At 41.5% G+C, this 22,212-nt stretch overlaps 1 protein-coding gene across 2 annotated transcripts in view; it reads right to left on the reverse strand.

Moving 5' to 3' along the window:
• Window positions 1-701: 701 nt before the first annotated feature.
• TRAPPC11 (trafficking protein particle complex subunit 11) overlaps window positions 702-22,212 on the reverse strand; it is a 38,012-nt gene continuing 16,501 nt past the window's right edge. For both annotated transcript variants that reach the window (XM_055416383.2, XM_055416382.2), the window contains exons 11-30: window positions 21,298-21,391; window positions 20,269-20,348; window positions 20,091-20,169; window positions 19,959-20,013; window positions 19,462-19,607; window positions 18,914-18,975; window positions 18,685-18,817; window positions 17,959-18,089; window positions 16,873-17,028; window positions 14,808-14,995; window positions 14,555-14,703; window positions 14,252-14,373; window positions 12,273-12,392; window positions 11,156-11,221; window positions 10,891-11,047; window positions 9,897-10,008; window positions 6,582-6,673; window positions 5,207-5,340; window positions 3,588-3,755; window positions 702-1,668 (exon numbers count right to left, since the gene is read on the reverse strand). In XM_055416383.2, the coding sequence (XP_055272358.2) occupies window positions 1,624-1,668; window positions 3,588-3,755; window positions 5,207-5,340; window positions 6,582-6,673; window positions 9,897-10,008; window positions 10,891-11,047; window positions 11,156-11,221; window positions 12,273-12,392; window positions 14,252-14,373; window positions 14,555-14,703; window positions 14,808-14,995; window positions 16,873-17,028; window positions 17,959-18,089; window positions 18,685-18,817; window positions 18,914-18,975; window positions 19,462-19,607; window positions 19,959-20,013; window positions 20,091-20,169; window positions 20,269-20,348; window positions 21,298-21,391 (2,289 nt within the window). In that variant the 3' untranslated portion in view covers window positions 702-1,623. The remainder of the gene's footprint in view (window positions 1,669-3,587; window positions 3,756-5,206; window positions 5,341-6,581; window positions 6,674-9,896; window positions 10,009-10,890; window positions 11,048-11,155; window positions 11,222-12,272; window positions 12,393-14,251; window positions 14,374-14,554; window positions 14,704-14,807; window positions 14,996-16,872; window positions 17,029-17,958; window positions 18,090-18,684; window positions 18,818-18,913; window positions 18,976-19,461; window positions 19,608-19,958; window positions 20,014-20,090; window positions 20,170-20,268; window positions 20,349-21,297; window positions 21,392-22,212) is intronic.

Genomic DNA, 22,212 nt, shown 5'->3' on the forward strand with positions numbered 1-22,212 from the left:
AATACATCTGTAGTAAAATGAACGACATGGGAGGATTCCTGGTTGAGAAAGGATTATGCTACTTAGGGAAAGCGCAGGCTGATTTATGTGGTGTATTTGCACTCACAGAGATCACACTGACATCAAGGCTAGTGATGCTAAAGTGGATGCCAGCGATCCACGTGTCCTAACACGCCCTGGGTACTTCGTGTCTGACAATGGTGGTGTACACACAGGAGTACAGCATCAGATGCACCTTTGAATTTTTCAAACTGCAGGTTACATCCTGTTAGTGAGTCATGAAATCAATCTGTTACACCAGGAACATCTTTTAACAAGACAGCGTAGGATATAAAATGAAAGAGCATAGAGAAAACATTACTTCACGGCGTTTTTGTTTACAGTCCCTCCTGTGTTTTTAATTTTTAGCATCCTCGTAACACGCCTCTCAGATGGCATCATCATATATCATCCATGTCTTCCAGAAGCTGAGACACACAAAGGGCAACGTGAACAAAGTCACCAGAGCTGGGACGTGGCCCTGGGACAATCCGACAAGCTCCTGTGGTCTCCACCTGAGCAGCGGGGACAATAGGGAACTCAGATCCCCCCAGCCCATCACAGCCCCTGGCTCCAGAACACACCCCCCACCAGCAGAAGCTGCTCCACAGAGCAGCTATCCAGCAAGCTCAAAATAAATAAAAGATACATACAAGCATGTCTGAAAGAGAAAGCTATTTATTTACATCATTCTTTCCCTTTTTACAACTCCTATGCTTTTAAATAATAAAAATTCCTGGATAATGGGGGAGTTTTAAATTAAAATATTTTAACAGGATTTTCACAATATGTTTTTTTATGTACATGAATTTTCAAAAGTTTTAAACAGTTCTTTTCAACATGCATGACATAACTAAAAGCTACAGACCTTTAGATTTAGACCTTGCATCTTTCTCTAAAACTTTCAGTTTAGGAGATTATGCTTAGCGTCCTGCAGTTCAGGTCCTGACAGGTGAGGATCTTGTTGATGAATCTGCTTCATAAACAAACCACGTTTTAGCAAGCTGAACCTATCTGAAATGTTTGGTGGTAAGCAAGTGTTATTTTTAAGACATCTTAAACCGCTTTCATTAAGACTTTTTGGAAGTTGTCTCTGTCAGTCACGTGACTGCTTTCTTGTTCCTGTGTATGGACTCTGAGCACACGTTAGATGCATGAGAACAGATTTATTCTATCTCTGGTTTAGCCAGCTCTCAAAGACACCCATGGGGATTCCAAGCTTTCTGGTGGAGACACTGGTACACGGCTCCCCTTGTCCAGGCGTATTTCGGAGACTTAACTTTCCTCGGCTACTGCACATACAAAACCCCCTTAACTGTGAAGACACCCATGACCATAAAATGACTTTCAACAAAAACAAAGGGCTAACACCCTTTCACGTCACACTGACAGATTTCAAATATTTATTAGTCAAACTAGAAGAGAGATTTTCCTAAAAGCATGACTTCCTCTGAAGAGTTGGTGTAACATCCGTTAAAAAATAGAGAAGATTAACCTGTACCATGATCAAGTACAGCTCACCAGGAAACAATCACACAGTCTGTCCAGTCTCTCCCTGAGAATGGCTGAGGCCCGTCCTGAAGCTCACGCGGCCGCGATGGAGGCGTCGTCCACGAGCCGGCCCTGTGGCTTTGGAGGGGAAAAAAAGGAGGGTTTGCAAGGTAAGAATGACCACAGAAGCGCTGGTAACGAGAGGGTCTGCAAGTACTTGGAACTGTTTCACGGACACAGGATAAATGTGTGCAAGTTTCCAGACAAGATTATGTTCACCTGTCTCCTGTCCCCACCTTCTCTCGCCTCGTGAGTCTGGGGACGGTGACCTTGCAGCCTCTGTGCGGCCCGCTCCCTGTTCCTAGTGGCAAGCTCACCAGCACGTCACATCCTCTGCCCGTGGAGCCCCCTCACCCCCTGACCTGCAGCCGCCACGCACCCGTCAGTGTCCATGTGTGACAGGGCACCTCGCCACCTCTCCCGCTCGAGTGGGAAAACTTTACCCTCCCTCTCGTGCTCAGCCTGTGTCCCGAGCTGTAAGCGGGCCACAAACCTGCGCTGTCAGCAAGCTCCTTGGGACTCAAGGGCTCCCCCTCTCCTGCTTGGGAAAGAGTGATGCATCGTGAACTCTATGGTGCATAACTGCAAATACTGCGAGGACTGAAGCAGCGGATAAACACAGAATGCCCCTTTCTCGAAGTTCACTGACCGAAAAAGTTTAAAACATGACATCGGAAGAGGAGAAGCTAAGAGGCAATAAAAGATATCATGACTGCTTTTACGTGTAAAATTTCTGACAAGTCAGAAAGTCTGACAACACCCCAGAGAGTCATCAAGTAGTTAAAAGAATGAGATTCCTGCAAATGACCTTATTACGCTGATGGACTTTTAAAAGGAGACCTTTGTGGGGAGAGCAGGAGAGGCAACAGACCAGCGATAGAACCGCAGCACCACAGGTCGATGGCTGTGATTTCAGCAGACGATTCTGGGGGTTCCCTGAGGCAGTGAAGGGGGTCCCCTGCTCTGTTCTGTTGCTGGGAGGTTTCCTACATGTAGGTACACATGCATGCGTGTGTGTGTAAGGCAACTGAAGCTCAATGCAGGAACAGAAGGAATGAAAGCCTAGGTCAGTCAACGAACAGGAACCTGGAAATCACATCACCATTTAAAAAAGATCAAAACATTAAACCAGAGTATAGTTTCCAACTGGTGATCATTTTTAGAAAAGATCCAAATCCAGCAGCATTACATAGTTATTAGAATCAGAAAAGTTCAGAGATTATATTTAGAAAATTAATCCATTTTGATTAAAAACTAGTTACAAATTAACTACAATTTTAAAATATATTTCTAAAAAGTAAAATAAAAATTTTTTAAAAGAAAAAAATAGAAATATATTTTACTAAGTCAAAGGAAACACATGTTTAAGGATGCCATCAAGATAAATCTTCATTTGCCCAAAGGAATAAAAACCTTTAGATTGTAAAAAAAATCTATAAAATAGAAAATAAAAAATTGATAAAATAATAACTTAATAAACAAATGGCAATATTGCCAAATTTATGTAGCGACAGTCAAAACACTAACATTGCTAGTCTCAAAATACTATTTAGTGATGTTTACGTGAAAAAACTGTGATGTTGGAGAAGACTCCTGAGAGTCCCTTGGACTGCAAGGAGATTCAACCAGTGCTAAAGGAGATCAGTCCTGGGTGTTCAATGGAAGGACTGATGCTGAGGCTGAAACTCCAATACTTTGGCCACCTGATGAGAAGAACTGACTCATCTGAAAAGACCCTGATGCTGGGAAAGATTGAAGGTGGGAGGAGAAGGGGACGGCAGAGGATAGATGGTTGGATGGCATCACCAACTCGATGGACATGAGTTTGAGCAAGCTCTGGGAGTTGGTGAAGGACAGGGAAGTCTGGTGTGTTGTAGTCCATGGGTTCGCAAAGAATCAGACACAACTGAGCAACTGAACTGACTGACTGACGTGAAAAAACATCTACTTGCATTTGTTTCCAAGACAATAAAAAACAGAAAACGTCGAAGCCTCACCTTTACAAAAATACTGGTTGGTATGAAGCGCCTGAGCAGTTGATTTGTGAAGTTGGGAAACCTGAGCAAGTTGATATTGAGAGATGGCAGCTGCTGGTACCCAGCCATCAGAGGGTAGAAGTTATATAACATCTCCTGCTCTGTGCCGGGGAGGATACGTAATCGAATCTAAATCACAGAAGTGACAGAAAAAGATAAACAAATCAATGCATCAAATAAACTTGCAACAGCTACATGCTATTACCTGTCGAATTCTGGCAAATGATCAGACACTTAGTCTTTCTGGAGAAATATTCACACCCTCTCCTATTCCATCTTCCAGACAGACACCAAAATGTAGAACTGAATTAATGAGGCCAGAACCATGCAGGTAACAAATGTAATACAAACATGTGCATGATTTCTCAGTTTCCACCAACATGCAAAAGGCAACCTGTACTTGCTTAACAATGCAAACACTAGACGGCTCAGCATTTCCTGTGTCTCAGACCAGGCAGGCTTTGCAGCCACGGTGCGCTATGGGAGAATGTGTGGAAAAGCATCTCTGCAAACATTACATCAACGCGAGAGGAGCTGGTTGTTTCCTGTGTTTTGTCTTAGGGATTTTGCCTTTGTGGTACAATAAGTACCTTCAGAGCAAAAAAAAAGATGTTTGTTCTTTATCATTTTCAAGTCAATATGTGAAAGAGATCGGGACAATCAAGAAAAGCCTACTTATTTGCAAATGAATAAAGGTATGTGATGCATCAGAGATAATATATGTGTGTGTGAACCAACATATTCAGCCAACATTATACTTGGTGTATGTTAATATTATAAATTTATATCAGTGTACAGACTTATAGTATACTTCATGTGTAATTCTACTTTCATTTAACAGCAAACCCAGCACTCAGGACATGTCAGCCAGATGGCTGACTCAGGGTGAATACTACTTGACGTTATTACAAGTTTGTGCTCTAATTACACCCTTATTATTTATAATAAAAAGCATGCGTTGACCACTGAGGTGTGTCTCTGCTGCCACTTTGACACAGGAGGACAGTATTCTTACTGAAAACATGGTTTTGCCTGAGAGCATGTTCCACCCAAAAATCTGATCAACTTTTCCACCTCTGATATAAACAGATGAAGAAAAACATCTGAATCACGGATTTTTCTATGTAGATACAAAATTGTGCCTACACGTAACACAGATAACTCTATGCAGGATCAAAATCTCTAAAAAATTATACTGATAGTTCAGAAGCGAATTAGGCTTTTAATCTGTGCAGTTATGCTTCAAAAGGTCTCAAATTAAAAGACACACACACACACAAACTCATTAGCAATAAAAGGAATATTTTAAAATTTTCAGGAATTTTATCAGTCCAAGGATTTGTGAACTCTTATTTTATACAGAGAAAGAACCTCTATGTGTGATCTCAATATGGAAAGGGTGGTCCTTTTAACCCACTTCTACAGCAAATTGTAATTAATCTTCAAAAGTGACTTAAGATTCACCACTATCAAAACAAGAGGGACCACAATCAGCCTTATCAATTCATTTCTGACAGCTCTCCACTTTCTGGCCACACTCCTGTGTCTTCACAAGCAACCCCGTGAGATACACCCTGTACCTGTTTAAGCCCTGAGAACATGAAGGCATCGCTGGGCTCCACGGAAATCTCCACGTCTTGAACCAAATCCGTCTTATTCTGCAGGTGATACCTGACAGGTAGCGACTCTCTGACACGCCCGAATGACGGCAGATCTACAGGGGTGACATTCCTCTTGGTTAAAAAAACGACAACAAAGCTCACCATTCATGGGTTCCTTTTGTAAATATATTTCATTCCATAGACATGGAATTATTTAAATTAATGAGAGCACTGTATTGTTGTTAAAGAAGAAAATTCTCTGATTGGAAAACAGCCACAGGGCTATGATAAAGCAGGCTAAGAAGAATCAAAGTCTCCTTCTACAACTGATTTGGCTCAGAAAGGGTCTTGGCTACCAAGAGCTGAATTACTTTTTAGGAATAATTTCTTAAACCTACAAAAAATTTCCCTAAATATCAATAATGGCTCGAGATGGGATGACAGACATTATGAGCCCCTTGGTTGAAACTATGATGTGTTTTTGTCAAAACCTTTAACCTGAATTTGATCAAGACTATAGATCTAACTGGGCTTCCCAGGTGGCACAGTGGTAAAGAATCTGCCTGCAGTGCAGGAGACACACAGGTTTGATCCCTGGGTTGGGAAGATTCCCTGGAGGAGGAAACGGCAACCTGCCCCAGTATCCTTGCCTGGGAAATCCCATGGACAGAGGAGCCTGGCAGGCCACAGCACATCGAGTCACGAGGACATGACTGAGTGGCGGAGCGCGCACACGCGCAGAGCCAACTACCGATTTACAGGGGCGGAGAAATAATTAAAAATGATACAATGCAAGTCAGCAAATCCAGACTACAGGCAGCTTTACAGGAGAAGCTTTTCTTCAACAAATGAACATCAAGGAAGCAAGAGGGGAGCTGAAGTGGGAAGAGGCAGTGCAGAGGGGGAGAGGCTGCCTGCCTGCCTAGGGCTTCTAAGAGTCTAGACACCAGACGCCAATCAACAGCAACGCAGCGGCCTTATAACCAACTATGAAGAATATTCAGAGTCAGCGAGGGAAATTTCTTTCAACACAGGAATTTGATCATATTGCAAAATCATTGCTAATTTTTAAAGTTATCATAATAACTCTGTGATTATGTTTAGAAAAATAGCCAGTGATGTTAAAGATGCATACTGAAATCTCTAGAGATGAAATTACATTCTGGCATTTGCTTCAAAATGTTGAGGGCGAGAGGGTTGTGTAGAGGTAAAGATAAAACAAGACTGGTCACAATCTACATTTGTAAATTGTGGGCATTTTTCATAATGGGGAAAGTTAGAAAAAAAATCTTAGAAGCTAAAATAAATATTCTTTTTGGATTCTGCAGATCAAATAAAATGTGAGTGGGGTCACCTGCGTTCACGTGGAGAGGGATGTTTTCCACGATCACGTGGGGCAGGGTGATGACGGTGCTGATGACAGGGACACTGTCCATGGCTGAAGTCCTGCGGCAGAAGAGAGGCCCCTTAAGTCCACGTTTCATGTGAGAAGTAAATACATCAAAACCAGGGGACATGGGTATTCACCAACTCACTACAAAGGAGTTTTCTAAAGGTTTAATGGAAGGAGTTTTGTGAAGTAGGAGCTTTTCCAATCCCATTTTTGAGAACTTCCAATGAAAGAGCATTACAACTCAAGGCTGCTGTTTGGTCTCAGTGATGAAGTCAGGACTTGCATCAGAACATAAGTCAATTGTACCACAAAGCACACCATCTAACCCAGCGTTTTGGTAGCAAAACATCCTCAATCGGTAGCAGAGTGGTGTAACATTACGACACGACACCTCCTCACACTGAGGACCGTCCTCAGAGGAGCCCAGGCCACTGGACACACGCTGCTGTAATGGCGCTGTGGGTGTGCAGGAGAAACCGAAGACCTAAAAATATTTCACTATCAGCAGACACAGTGGCATTCCAGCATTACTGAGATAAAGTGAGTAACGTTATGAAACGGTCAGCTACTTTCCCTGTAGGACAGTCAGGGTGGGAACCACAGGGGCGGCTGGCAACTGTCTGACAACCCGTGGGAAGAGCCTGTACGCAAAGGTGGAACCGGTCACACGGTTTCAAAAGTGCAAAGCACTACTGAGTGAACGTCACGGGCAAATCAGCCAACCCCTCCCTTTCAAGAAGTATGTGTCTTTACAGTATTATGGTAACACGACAGAGTAAGCTAAGCAGTGCCTTCAAAACAGTTTTAACTCCTACAAATGTGAACTGAGCTAAACATCAACGTGATAAATTCAGGAGTGTGGAAAGAAAGACAAGTTATTTTTTAAAGAAAATTATTTTTTCCTTCTTAACAATTAGTTTTAAGATTTATAAAATAATTAGGCCTCACAAGAAAATAACACATGCAATGCCATATGTCCACCTCCTAGTCTAAGAGAACATAACGACAGAGCTGAAGCTTCTCGTGGACCCACTCCTGCTTGGACCCCCCTACCCTCCGCTCCAAAAGTAACTACTAGCTTGAATTTCGGAGAAGGCAATGGCAACCCACTCCAGTACTCTTGCCTGGAAAATCCCATGGACCAAGGAGCCTGGTAAGCTGCGTTCCATGGGGTTGCGAAGAGTCGGACATGACTGAGCGCCTTCACTTTAACTTTCATGCATTGGAGAAGGAAACGGCAACCCACTCCAGCGTTCTTGCCTGGAGGATCCCAGGGACAGTGGAGCCTGGTGGGCTACCGTCTATGGGGTCGCACAGTCAGACATGACTGAAGCGACCTAGCAGCAGCAGCTTGGATTTGGCATCCATCATTCCTGTGTGTTTCTTTATGCTTTTCCAAATTATACATAAAGCCTAGAAAGCATATGTTTTACATGTTTTCCAATTCTGCACAATTTGTTCATATCCTGAACATCTGCAGTTCTTTGTTTCATTTAACATTAACAGGCTCTGTAGCTCTGGTTCCTTCATTTTCGCTGATATATAATATTCCGCTGTACAACCGTGCCACAATTTATCTAATTTCCCGTTGGTGGACATCTAGGTTGTTTCTAATTTTTTATTATAAACAGTGCTGCTATGAGCATTCCCAGCCACGTCCCCTTCCGTTCCTGATCTGAATTCGAATCCTTTGTTCATTTCAGATGTTGTAAGTAGCTTTCCCCAGTTTGTACTGTCTTCCCACATTCTTCATGGCATTTTCTAATGAACTGAAATACTTAATTTTAAGAAATCAAATTCATCAACTTTAGAGGCTCATACTTCTAGTGTCTTATTTAAAAAAACTCTTTCCTACACCAAAGTCATAAAATGATTCTCTTATTTTTCTCCTAAAAGTAGTAAAGTTTTGCTTCTTACAATTAGAATTTCAATAAATCTGAAATTAATTTTCATATACAATGCACAACAGATATCCCATTTTCTCCCCAAGTCAATACTCAGTTGTTTACCACCAATTATAAAACAGTTCACCTTCCCCCCGCGGTAACAATGTGGAATTTCCATACGAGGGTCTGTGGGACAATTTCTAGACTCGCTCTTCTGTTTCACTGGTTTATCTACCTCTCCCTGAGCCCACACCATAGTGATGACCACTGCAGCTTTACAGTAAGTCTTAGAATCTGGCTAAGCACCCTTGCCTAGCTGTACCTCTTCTGAGGAATTCTGACGATTACTGACATTTGGCCTCTCTATACAAATTTGGGCTGCAGTCCATGGGGTCGCTACTAGTCGGACACGATTGAGCAACTTCACTTTCACACATTGGAGAAGGAAATGGCAACCCACTCCAGTGTTCTTGCCTGGAGAATCCCAGGGACGGTGGAGCCTGGTCGGCTGCCATCTATGGGGTCGCACGGAGTCAGACACGACTGAAGTGATTTAGCAGCAGCAGCATACAAATTTTAGATTCAAGAGTGTCAAGTTCCACAGAAACAAAACAAGCTGCTGAGATCTTGAAGGAAACTGCACTGAATCTACAGACAATTTATAACATTAAATCTTAGCCAAGTCCTATCAGAGACTACTGTGTACCTCTCCCATTTCTTCAGGTCTTCCTTTAATATTTTAAATTTTTATAATTTTTTCCATAAAGGTAATATATATCTTCTACTAGATATGTTTCTCATCATTTTGCTGTTACATAAACGATACCTGTTTTAAAAGTACTTTGCCTTGAGGTTTATTATGGATAAATAGAAACTGATTTTTGTATACTGGTGCGATATCCACAGCAGTCTTGCTGGAACTCTTTATAATTCTAACAATTTGTTGATCCCCTTGGGTTTTCTGTGCAAACAGTCCTATTGATTGCAAATGAGGGCTGCTGCTGCTGCTGCTACGTCACTTCAGTCGTGCCCGACTCTGTGCGACCCCATAGACGGCAGCCCACCAGGCTCCCCCGTCTCTGGGATTCTTCAGGCAAGAACAATGGAGCGGGTTGGCAAATGAAGGCAGGTTCTCCTAACGCTTTTACTGGTCCTGTCATCAGAACTTGGCTAAAATCTTGTCAGGATATAGGTCACAAACTGTAACAAACGTGAACCAAAGTTATCCTTCAGTCTGTCTGTTCTTGACAGATGCCCAGTGGCAGCGTGCAGCTTCCAGTCCATTCTACAGGCTGGCAGAAGCTCTCAACTATTAACAGACAGTGATACACAGTACAGGCATGAGGAGGACACAAATCACGGACAAAAGGCAGGGCGGACACACTCTCACCTCTTCCAGGAGACAATATAGTGCCCGGTTGCTACTCCACCTTCAACATTTCCAACCGACGGGCATCGGAGACAGAAGCACTCACTGGCGTTCTCTCCAGTCTGCAAGACGACTGCAAGACAGACACTTTATAACCCTCCACAACCATTTCATCTGCAAACAGAGGGCTTACATCCAAGTCATATAACAAAAAAAGGACACCTTACCAATTTTTTGTATATCTATAGAGACGTGGAGATGTTAAATGACTTTTTCAAGGAAGACAGATAAACAGAGCAACTAAAATAACCTGCTTATATTTGGTCTTGGGCTTCCCTGGCAGTTCAGACGGTAAAGAATCTCCCTGAAATGCAGGAGACCCAGGCTCTATCCCTGGGTCGGGAAGACCCCATGGAGAAGGGCATGGCTACTCACTCCAGTATTCTTGCCTGGAGAGTTCCATGGACAGAGGAGCCTGGCGGGCTACAGTCCACGGGGTCGCAAACAGTCCGACACGACTGAGCAACTCACACACATATTTGGTCTTAAGACTACATTGTGACTTTTTTAAACCCTCACAATATTTGCCCTTATAATCCAGTTGAGCCCAATTTGGTTGGGCTAACATTCAAACTAGTTTTTATTCCTTTTAAGAAATACAAGAAAGCCCAAAGTACCCTGAACCAGAAAGGTATTATCTCCTCTACACACTGTTTTACTTTTAGTTGGATGATTTAGAAAACTTGTCTACTTTTCTGTTTTCCAAAGTTTCTTTGATAAACACCTCTTCCCATTTCAAATTATAAATAGTAGTAAACATCAATGAAAAATTAATTAGAAAAAAAAATCTATTAAAAATCCAAACAGGAAAAAATACTGTATTTTCAAGTACATTTCTTAGTCACCTTCTTAGAGTATCAAGAACCTGATCCTTTAAAACAAGGTCAACTGTAAATGATGCTAACTGTCCCCCCACTGCCTTCTGCGAGTGAAGGGGGATGAGCCACACTCTCACCTCTGTCCACCTGGGACTCCAGCTGGTCCACGGGGGTCATGGAGGAAGCAAGCTGCAGCTCACTGGAGACGATGGTGAGGGCCCAAGGGGAGGCACTCAACAGGTCCGTCATGAGCAGGAAGGGGATGTCCGCATAAACCCTTTCCAAGTGCTCAAACTGTCGCAGATGGAGACAAAAGTCTGTCAGGAAGTACACTGACCCATTTCCTTTTTTCTGTTAATTTCTATCAGCTAAGTGATTTCCAATATGCTTCCCAGGACATACCTTTGTAGAAACAAATTTAACGGCAACGTCAAATGGAAAGACCGTTTCTATTGTTACAGTTTCATCCTGCAAGGAAACGGAAAGGGCACATCGATGGTTTTTCTCAGTCTTAACAAAAGATTACAAAACACAAATCGATTACTGGATCAATAAATCATCTCAACTTAAATATTACAAAAATAGGACCTTTCCCTTAGACAGTATTTGTAGAAACCTATGTAGAGAGTCCAGATTAACCTTTCTAACAAGGTATCTATGGTTGTGTAACAGTTCACCCTGCAGAGTGCTTTCTCATATATTATTTATGGCAGGATCCAGCAACAGTGGGCAGGGCAGGCATCATCACCATTTCACAGACGAGGGACCAAGAGTTAAAGATTCGGCAACTGGCCTTAAACCACGAAGCTAGTGGTATGAAGCCTAGAATCTGGATCTTCTAAGTCCCTTACTTCACCTTGACTCAAGATGACTAGAATAAGGGTGATGATAATAGCAATGATACAATATGACACGGCATCGCTGTGTGTGCTCAGTCCTGTCTGACTCTTTGCAACCCTGTGGACTTAGCCCGGCAGGCTTCTCTGTCCATGAGACTTTCCAGGAAAGAACACTGCAGTGAGCTGCCATCTCTTCCTCCAGGGGACCTTCCCGACCCAGGGATCTGATGTGCGTCTCCTGCACTGGCAGGCAGATTCTTTACCACTGAGCCGCCTGGGAAGCCCCCTGAATCACCGCACACACACTGTAATGCTCGCAGTAACTCAAGAAACAGACGCCAGCACTACGGCTGCTTGAAGATGGGCGGGGTGGGGGAGGCGGGTCACAGACCTAGTAGGTGACAAAGGCAGAAGCTGAACGGAATCTGACCCTGGAGTCTGGACTCTTAACCCCCCTGTTCCATCTCCTCTGCCAGGGTCTGTTCACAAAACAATGGACTTTTATCTTTGCGTCCCAGTGACTTTTAAAAGAGCCCACAGCCCAGACTCTCTGAAGTGACCAAACCACAAACCCGCAGATCTCTGGGTCTCCTCCTCTGTTGGGCTGGGAGGACACTATAATCACCTAAGCTGGTTATTTCACAGGTTAACTAAAATAACACAAAACAGGAAAAAAGTACCTTGTGACACTTGCAAACAATTTCCTTTCCTTCAATAGTGGTGTTGATCAGGTAAGAAACATACACAAGAAGCATTCTTGAGCCCACTGTTCCACAGCGAATGTACAACGTTTTCTCCAGCTGCAACAACATAAAAGTATTTCAATTAATATTACAGATTGCCTCCTGATATACATTCTGGGATAATGTGCCCATATTCCAGAGTTTACTGAACTAACTGGGTAAACACCTGAACACTTTTTTACAGCTGTTCCTGCCACAGCCTAAGAGTGGGGTCATTATCACTCCACCTTTTTTTCTATTATCATTCTCAACTTCTCATAAACTCTGTGTTTGCTTTGGAAATAAAAGTTGCCTGAAAGGTTCTTTCACGAAGTTATAAAGTTTATGTTATTTAATTATTTTATCAGGCAATAGATTTCCTATATTAGGATCATTTGTTATAAAATCCCTTCTATAAAAACTGCTGAAGATATTTTATACACTTAAATATGTGAATTTGTATATTTAAATATGTGACACCACCCTTATGGCAGAAAGTGAAGAGGAACTAAAGAGCCTCTTGATGAAAGTCAGGAAATAAAGAGCCTCATGATGAAAGTCAAAGAGGAGAGTGAAAAGTTGACTTAAAACTCAACATTCAGAAAACTAAGATCATGGCATCTGGTCCCATCACTTCAGGGCAAAAAGATGGGGAAACAGTGGAAACAATGACAGACTTCATTTTTGGGGGCTCCAAAATCACTGCACATGGTGACTGCAGCCATGAAATTAAAAGACACTTGCTCCTTGGAAGAAAAGCTATCAGCAACCTAAACAGCATATTAAAAAGCAGAGACATTACTTTGTCAACAAAGGTCCATCTAGTCAAAGTTATGATTTTCCAGTAGTCATGGACGGATGTGAGAGTTGGACTATAAAGAAAGCTTGGTGCTGAAGAACTGATGCTTTTGAACTATAGTGTTGGAGAAGACACTTGAGAGTCTGTTGGACTGCAAGGAGATCAAACCAGTCAATTCTAAAGGAATTCAGTCCTGAATATTCATTGGAAGGATTGATGCTGAAGCCGAAACTCCAATCCTTTGGCCACCTGATGCAAAGAACTGAGTCATTTGAAAAGACCCTGATGCTGGGAAAGATTGAAGGCGGGAGGAGAAGGGGATGACAGAGGATGAGATTGGATGGCATCACCGACTCAATGGACATGAGTTTCAGCAAGCTCCAGGAGTTGGTGATGGACAGAGGTCTGGCGTGCTGCATGCAGTCCATGGGGTCGAAAAGAGTCGGTCACGACTGAGCGACTGAACTGAACTGAAATACGTAAAATATGTGTATAAAATGTGCATTAGTTAAATAACTTGTTTAATCTCGGGATGTGCTATTAAAATGCACTCAGTTCAGTTCAGTCGCTCAGTCGTGTCCGACTCTTTGTGACCCCATGAATCACAAAACGCCAGGCCTCCCTGTCCATCACCAACTCCCGGAGTTCACTCAAACTCATGTCCATCAAGTCGGTGATGCCATCCAGCCATCTCATTCTCTGCCGTCCCCGTCTCCTCCTACCCCCAATCCCTCCTACCATCAGACTCTTTTCCAGTGAGTCAACTCGTCGCATGAGGTGGCCAAAGTATTGCAGTTTCAGCTTTAGCATCAGTCCTTCCAATGAACACCCAGGATTGATCTCTTTTAGAATGGACTGGTTGGATTTCCTTGCAGTCCAAGGGACTCTCAAGAGTCTTCTCCAGCACCACAGTTCAAAAGCATCAATTCTTTGGCGATCACCTTTCTTCACAGTCCAACTCTCACATCCATACATGATCACGGGAAAAACCATAGCCTTGACTAGATGGACCTTTGTTGGCAAAGTAATGTCTCTGCTTTTTAATATGCTATCTAGGCTAAAGCTGTCTAAAACCGACTTCATATTTAACACTATAGCCTAACCCATTTCCTCTCCAGTCCCGGCTGGCCGAGTTCACCTGTTCCCCGGGCTGTAAGTCCCCGACGGGAATGTCAGTGAGCAGAGCCGGGTAGGACTCGTCACACAGTTCTGTCCCATGAAGAGTCACATGTGTTTTCTGAGTTAAATTGGCATCCTGTCCTGAAAGTACAAATGTTGACATTTTAAAAATACAGAAGATTCAAATGTTGTCCTGTAAATCAACACTGCAGAGAGAGCACTCGATCATAACCATTTTTAAAACTGATTTCCTGAAGTTAATACTGTGATGTTTATTTCGTGTTGGATCAACACAGATGAAATTTTGAAAAGGAAAGTTTACCAGGTTTTAAACCAGCAGTGAGCTTCACGTCTCTGATCGGGGTCTTCTCGTGGGATTGAATGGTCACAACCAAACAGTACATTTCATTAGTCAGGGCGGGGGGGTCATGTTGCAGATGGACCGAAATGTTTGGAACTCTGGAGATGATCCTTTGGGGGAAAAAAATGCTAGCTAAGTAACTGATCTAAAAACAACAACAAAGTATTCAAAGAAGTGAGACGACCTTCCACGACTGGCCAACAGCCCAACTCACATGGTGCTCGCCTGGATCACGATGCCGTCCCAGTGGACCTCGCTGTCGGGGAGCCTGGGTCTTCGTTTGAAAGAGCGCGAGGCCTGCAGGGCCTCCTGGGTGGACGCGGCGTCCCCGCCTCCTCCCTGCCAGTTCAGGACCACACATCTGCCCGCCTCGCTGCCCAGAACCAGATCCACTGATGTAATCTGCGAGGAGGAGGTCTGTCAGAAATGCCACCTCGCACAGTTTGTCACCATCCCCTTCCAGGAAGTCTCGGGGTGGGCTGCTGGGCTATGGAGTTCCTGGGACCCGTGACGTGACACAGAGGTCAGAACGCCCGCTGGGAGAGCCTGGTCCCAGGCTCCCATTGGCTGGGACACTGGCTAGTAACCCTGCGCCAGGTTTCAACCTCTTCACCTTCACACGAGGACAATAACCCGACCATGCAGCACTGTTACCTCAGCACCCGGGATGGTGCCCGAGGGAGCAGACACGCAAGCAGCGGCTGCTGAGTGAAATTAACAAATACTCTGGTAACCACTCCCCTCCTCCGAACCTAACTCCTAGTTCCACACAGACTTTTCCTGGTGACATCACCAGTACAAGCAAGGAAATTTTTTACTAACTGAATAAATGTCCTTTCCACTAAATCTACTGGCAAATATATTTAATAGCATTATTAATTTTGACTTGCATCTGGTAGGCTTCCTTGGGGTATCTTGCAAAAAATTTTTTAAAAACTTCCTTGCTGCTGCTGCTGCTGTTAAGTCGCTTCAGTCGTGTTTGACTCTGTGTGACTCCATAGACGGCAGCCCACCAGGATCCCCCATCCCTGGGATTCTCCAGGCAAGAACTGGAGTGGGTTGCCATTTCCTTCTCCTTAGTATCTCGTAAAAAGTTAAAACATGACATTAGGGGTTTAGTCAAACTCATGAAGAATTTTTAAATAAATAAGCAAAACCTCTGGATACTGGTTGACAGATTATATAATAAACAGATTCACAAAAATTGCTATGGGAATACTGGGGGTGCGGTCTTATGTTGCTGTCTTAGAAATGGTCCCAAGTTCAGATTCGCTTACCTGTCCCACTCCAGCCATGGGAAAGCAACATTTCCTGAGAGGCTTACCCCGTCCTAATCACTATTCCAGGAAATTTACACTAACTGATTTAATCCTCGTGAAACAATAAGAGGTAGGCAACATTATTACTCCCACTTTACAGATGAATAAACTGTGATAAAAGCGGTCACGTAACTGCCCAGGGCCACAAGCGGGTGAGCTGGAGAGCTGGAACTGAAACCCGTGGAGTCTGGCTCCAAAGTTTATGCTCAATAAAAATGAGTTTCATCATATATTTCTGAAAGACATTTTAATTATCTACATTAAATCAATCTTTTAAAGTACCTATCTTTTTAAAAAGATGCAATCAGCAATGTTTAAACATCAAAATGATGTCACACCTTAGCGTGAATTATGTCGTATTTTACAAACTACAACTGCTACATTATAGAATGCCTGTGCTCAGTCACTCGGTCGCATCTGACTCTTTATGACCCCATGGACTGTAGCCCGCCAGGCTCCTCTGTCCGTGGAATTTCCCAGGCAAGAACCCTGGAGTGGGCTGCCATTTCCTCCTCCAGGGGGTCTTCCCGACCCAGGGATCAAACCCAGGTCTCCTGCATCTCCTGCAGTGGCAGGTGGATGCTTCCTCTGTGCCACCTGGAAACCCACATTACAGAAAATATATACACACACATACACATGATATATATAGTTCAAAATTTCTCAACTGATCATACAGGCATTAAAAATAAGGCTGGTCTCATGCGTTAACAGGAAGTGATGTCTAACACAACACTATCTAGCAATTCAAAGCCAACTACCGAATATTATGTATAATATATTCTCACTGAAAGGAAACCTATCAAAACAACCATAATGAATAATTTCCCTTGGTAAGTCCAAATGGAAGATTTTCATTTTTAACTTAATAAACTTAAGTATTATTGAAATTCTTTCTGATGCATACTCATTATTACTTGTAGCATTTAAAATATTATTTAAACACATTTTATAACTAACCTCAATTTTCTTTCCTACATCTTCAGTTTTTGCAACAAATTTAAATAAAAACTTCCTTGTTTTACCAGGAACTAAACACATCTTGCCTTGAGTCAAATTTTCTAAAACGTCACTTGCTTTGGATGCTTCTTCGATTACACAGAACTGGTTGTATTCCTGAAAAAGACAAGAGTGAGGGTCAGGGTTTACATTTCTTAAACATAAATTTCATGCTCTTGCTTTAAGATTCTCCAATTAATCAGACGGAATCCTTGGGTAATGGTCTGTAGTTGAATAATGCATACTAATCTTCAAGAGACCCAGGCATGCTCCTGACTTTGCTCTCAAAATGCTTCTATTTTAACGGGGTTGACATACACTAAACTTTCTCAGGTTCCCCATGATGCTAAGAATACTGAAACTCAATAAATACTTGCTGGTTAATGGTCCAACATACTTTCTGGGTCACCAGAAAATTAGAAGTGGGCTAATAACTGAAACAGAATATAATTAATCCCTTGCCTGCATCACACTACAAAAATGTTCCAATGTGAGAAATATACTATCCCAATTCTGTAGAAAATAGGTGCTTATATATGGGCGCCATACAATGTTTGAACTATTCAAGAAGTTAACTGTGATGCCCCCAAAGGAAAGAAACTGGAAGAGCACACATTTACACATTTACTTTATAGCCATCTATTCATTTCTTTAAAATCAAAAGATAACAGTTTTATAATGAAAAGCTAATACTAATGTTAGAATAAAACAAATGATTTTGAAAATCTAATTGCACTCATTCTGAATATATCTTATTTGAAATTTAAGTTATATATTACAAAACTTTTTTCTATGTATAGACAAAGTTCACAGGTTTCCTAAGCAGGAAGTGAAAACAAAAATTAGAATAGGAAAACTATAAAATTTGCATTGCGGACACAGAAGTTGAAAATTATAAATACATTTTTAGATAGACTGTATCATACACCTATTAGTGAGAAACCTACTAAGACCTAAAATTCACTAAGTTCACTTTACTTCATTTAATGCGAGTTATGATATAATACATACAAGGTAAAAAAAAAAAACATTAAAAGGTACCATTACCTGATTATTAAAGCTGATACAGAGCTTAGAAAACCGAATGGGATGTGGACAGTCAGCCTTCAGATAAACATCAAACTGCACAGGAACATCGACATGAAAACTTGGGGCATGGAACTTGGCTTTGCATTGCACTAGAAACAGAACAGAAGGGGCCAAGTCAGACACCAGCAGACACGCTAGCCCCACATACGTTATTCTCCGACCGATACCTGCTCTTCAGAAAGGAAACGTCTCTACTGATTATTCTGACTTCTGAACCTGAAGCATTTCAATAGACATAAATGCAGTTCAGTCTTTAAAAAAAATTTAAAGGAGCTCTACCTCCAAACCTCTTTAATTTTAAAAGCATGCTTGCTCCTGAAATATAACTGACATATGATTTTAAAGAAAAGAGAACCATTCTGTTATTTTTAGCTTATTTGAAAATAGCCTAGATAGGAAAGCATAAACCTTTTAAATAACTGTCTTTTCAAATGTGTTTCAAATAACATCTGAACTAAAAATGAACACAGCAGAAAATTTTAAGACCTAAACTAAGTATTTAAAATTCTGACCATCTTTGTATGTCAATGGGGAAAGTTAAAAAAAAAAAAATTCAGTTTATCTACAAAATGACTGTATTTGGAAAATTCTTTCTTTGACTTTGTATTTATTATTCTGCATCTATTTATTTCTTAGAAAATGGAAAATTTCTCTAATATAATACTATAGATGCTGGTTACTCACCAAATGGCACAAAGTCCTGTACGCCTATTGTGAAAACATTGCTGCCAGCCAGAGAGATTCGGTCCGCCCACAGCTTCTGAGCAGTTTTCACAGCTAAGATATCACAGTCAGGTTCAGGATCAGGACTTTCATTCTGCACCAACATGGAGTTAAACATTTGTTCTGCTAGTTATATAAAAAAATACACATATCCAGATACAGGTTTTATATACAAAGAGTTCCAACCTACCATTAAAACATTTATGAGGTTTTTTTCTATCCGAGATTTCTGCTCATCTTTCAGCATTGAAGCTAATAGGAAGGAAGAAGCAAAAAATCAGAACTATAAGACAGGCAAGGAAGCCCATGGCCCCGTACAAGTATTAGGCGGGTAAGCCCCAAGGAAGCCCAATACCCCCTCTACAGGTATTAAAATACTGTAGATTAATCTCTCTTCTAAGATGGCTAAGCACAATTCCAGAAAACTGACAGCTCAGCTTTCTAAGTCAGCCTCAACACTTTATGTATGTGCATTTGAACTCTTACGTGAAAAATTATTTTATGCCACAATTTGAAAAATAAGGCAGAAGAAATCTGTTCTTCTCAACTACAGTATGACCGTCAACTGTAACAAGTTCCATTAAAGTATAAACCCTTTCTCTCGGTAAAGTGACCGGCAGGTGATACAAGTACTATCAGATATTTGAGACTGAATTATTCTTCCAATTATAAGCAGCTTAAAGAGGCTCTGCTCTGTAGTTGTTAAGATTTCAGATTTTACTGAAAGACTGTCGTTACCTCTGCCAAGGAGCTCCAGGGAGTAAGTGATGTAATCTTTGAGCTGGGCCATGAGGTAGGAACACTTCAGAGCTGTGGTCAGTATCGACGTGAGCAGGGTCCACCACCCTTCACTCCGATAATCACACATCACGTAATCTAGCAACCTGACAGAGCACAACAAGTCAGACACACCGAGCCAGCCTCGCAAGGCAGTACGGGAAGAGTTCATGGGGAAAGTAAAAGCAAGTGCTTTACTCGTTTTATATAAACTTCAGAAAAATCTTCCTGAATAGTTCAACAGGTATTTTCACATTAAATAAATGTGAGGTTTGCTAAGACTCTGAAAAGGACTGTACCAATAGACATTACTTGAAAAAAAAAAAATCACAGAAATGGTGTTTAACAGAAGTAGGAATAAACACAGAAGTAATAAATCCTCCAATACAAATTTCTGTTCTCATTTAGCTGCAAGGGAATCAGAATGCTTACAAAAATAAATACGGAACAGGACTCACTTCAAAGCTTTGGTATAATCCTTTGCATAGTAATATTCCTCTCCCATTTGAACCACTGAAAAGGAAAAGAAGATTGTATGAATGTAATCACTCAAAAGTCGCATGAAGTCACGGCATGTCAGGGATACGTACTCAGGTGACTCTTCATTCTTGGACACTTATATTTCTTAAACTGCGCAACAGCATTGCTCAGAAGAGTTATTATTACTTCCTGTTGGGAAAGATAAAAAGTGTGAGACATTCTAATATAAACAACCTCATGTTTTCCTTAATACAGTCTGTGTTGGGAAAAGAGAAAACAAAAACTCACAGAGTGAACAACACTTCTCTCCTTCAGCTGAATGGCAAGAATCCCCGCCTTCTCTTTTTCGGGATCCGAAAGATCAAAGCCTGTGTAAGAGAGGACACAGCCCATTTCAGATAGCTCATTGAACATAGATCCTCCACATGGACATCGGATGTGCGCACTCCTTGAGGCCTTTACTACAATGTACTTCAGACTCTTCAACATTCTAGAACTCTGAAGAGTCTAAGAGGCGGCTCTATCAGCATGGAATCTTCGGTGCGGCCTCTGTTCTGCTCGTTGCGATACTGAGCTCAGTACTCTTTTGCTCAGTGGAAGCAACCACCTCAAAAGCGGCATCAAAAAAAAAAGTGATATCAATATCATTCTGTGGATAGAGTACATTTCCTACAGACCAAAGTAAATACTTTCTCTCTTTTTAACATTTTATTTTGCATTGGGGTATAGCCCGTTAACAATATTGTGATAGTTTCGGGTGAACAGGGAAGGGACTCAGCCATACGTATACATGTATCCATTCTCCCCTAAAGTAAATGATTTCTTAACACTTAAGGTTATTTAATGGCCACAGAAATTGCTCCAATTAAGTGTGTATAAAACAAGAAAGATGCAGAGAAATTATTTTTAAGGTAGTACAAGTAATGTTTTAAAGTGTCAAATATACAAACTGGCCACAGCGGCTTACTATATTCTTTCGTTTAAGACAACAGATGTCCAAATGTATTGATCACATCATTAGCTCTGTTACTCTAAGATGCAGTGATAGAAACAACACATTCTAAAAAGTAAATCTTAAAAAAATGTTTAGAATCTAAAAAAGACTGAATATACGTATATGTATAACTGATTCACTTTACTGGACAGCAGAAACACAACATTGTAAATTAACTGTACTTCAATTTTAAAGAATGCTTAAAAAGCAAATATTTCTACCTCAACATAATTTGTTATACTAATGCAGCCAAAGGAAAAATTATGATAGCAATCTCTTGCCTTTCGAGATTGACAAAAAATGAAAAAGGAAAAATTATTTACTGAGTATTCCTTGTCGCCATGATCGTTGTCCATAGAAGTCAAGAACGCCTGCTTGTGTTTCTAAGGGATCAGGGTTGGGATACGTTACAGAAGCCTGTAAGTTAAAACACAACCCTGATTAAGTTTACACAACCCGTCACTAACCAACTCTTCCCCAATTGTTATCAGAATAAAAAAGCTTTCATAAATAAAAACCACACATTTAAATATCAAACTTATGACTATTTTAACACAAATTGAACTTTCACAAAATTAAACAAAAACTGTTTAATATTGCATAAGGGTGTTCTCAATTGCTAAGTCATGTCCAACTCCTTGCGACTTCATGGACTGTAGCCTGCCAGGCTCCTTTGTCCATGGGATTTCCCAGGCAAGAATACTGGGAGAGGTCAGGTAGTCTCATAAAAATAAAACTGAATAAACCAATCTGATTCTAACAAATGATTTAATACTGTGGCGCTGGAAAAGACTCTTGAGAGTCCCTTGGACTGCAAGGAGATCCAACCAGTCCATTCTAAAGGAGATCAATCCTGGGTGTTCATTGGAAGGACTGAGGCTAAAGCTGAAACTCCAATACTTTGGCCACCTCATGCAATGAGTTGACTCACTGGAAAAGACTCTGATGCTGGGAAGGATTGGGGGCGGGAGGAAAAGGGGATGGCAGAGAATGAGATGGCTGGATGGCATCACCGACTCGATGGACATGAGTTTGAGTGAACTCCAGGAGTTGGTGATGGACAGGGAGGCCTGGCGTGCTGTGATTCATGGGGTCGCAAACAGTCAGACACGACTGAGCAACTGAACTGAACTTCTCTACATTTTCTTTTTATTTATAAACCAGTAAAAATATATAAACTTTATAGTTAAACTGTATATATTTTTGTGCAAATAAAAATGTTATCAGAAGACTTTTAA

Source organism: Moschus berezovskii, chromosome 26 (assembly GCF_049115385.1).
Source record: "Moschus berezovskii isolate FMDL1 chromosome 26, NW_MosBer_1.0, whole genome shotgun sequence".
NCBI lineage: Eukaryota > Metazoa > Chordata > Mammalia > Artiodactyla > Moschidae > Moschus > Moschus berezovskii.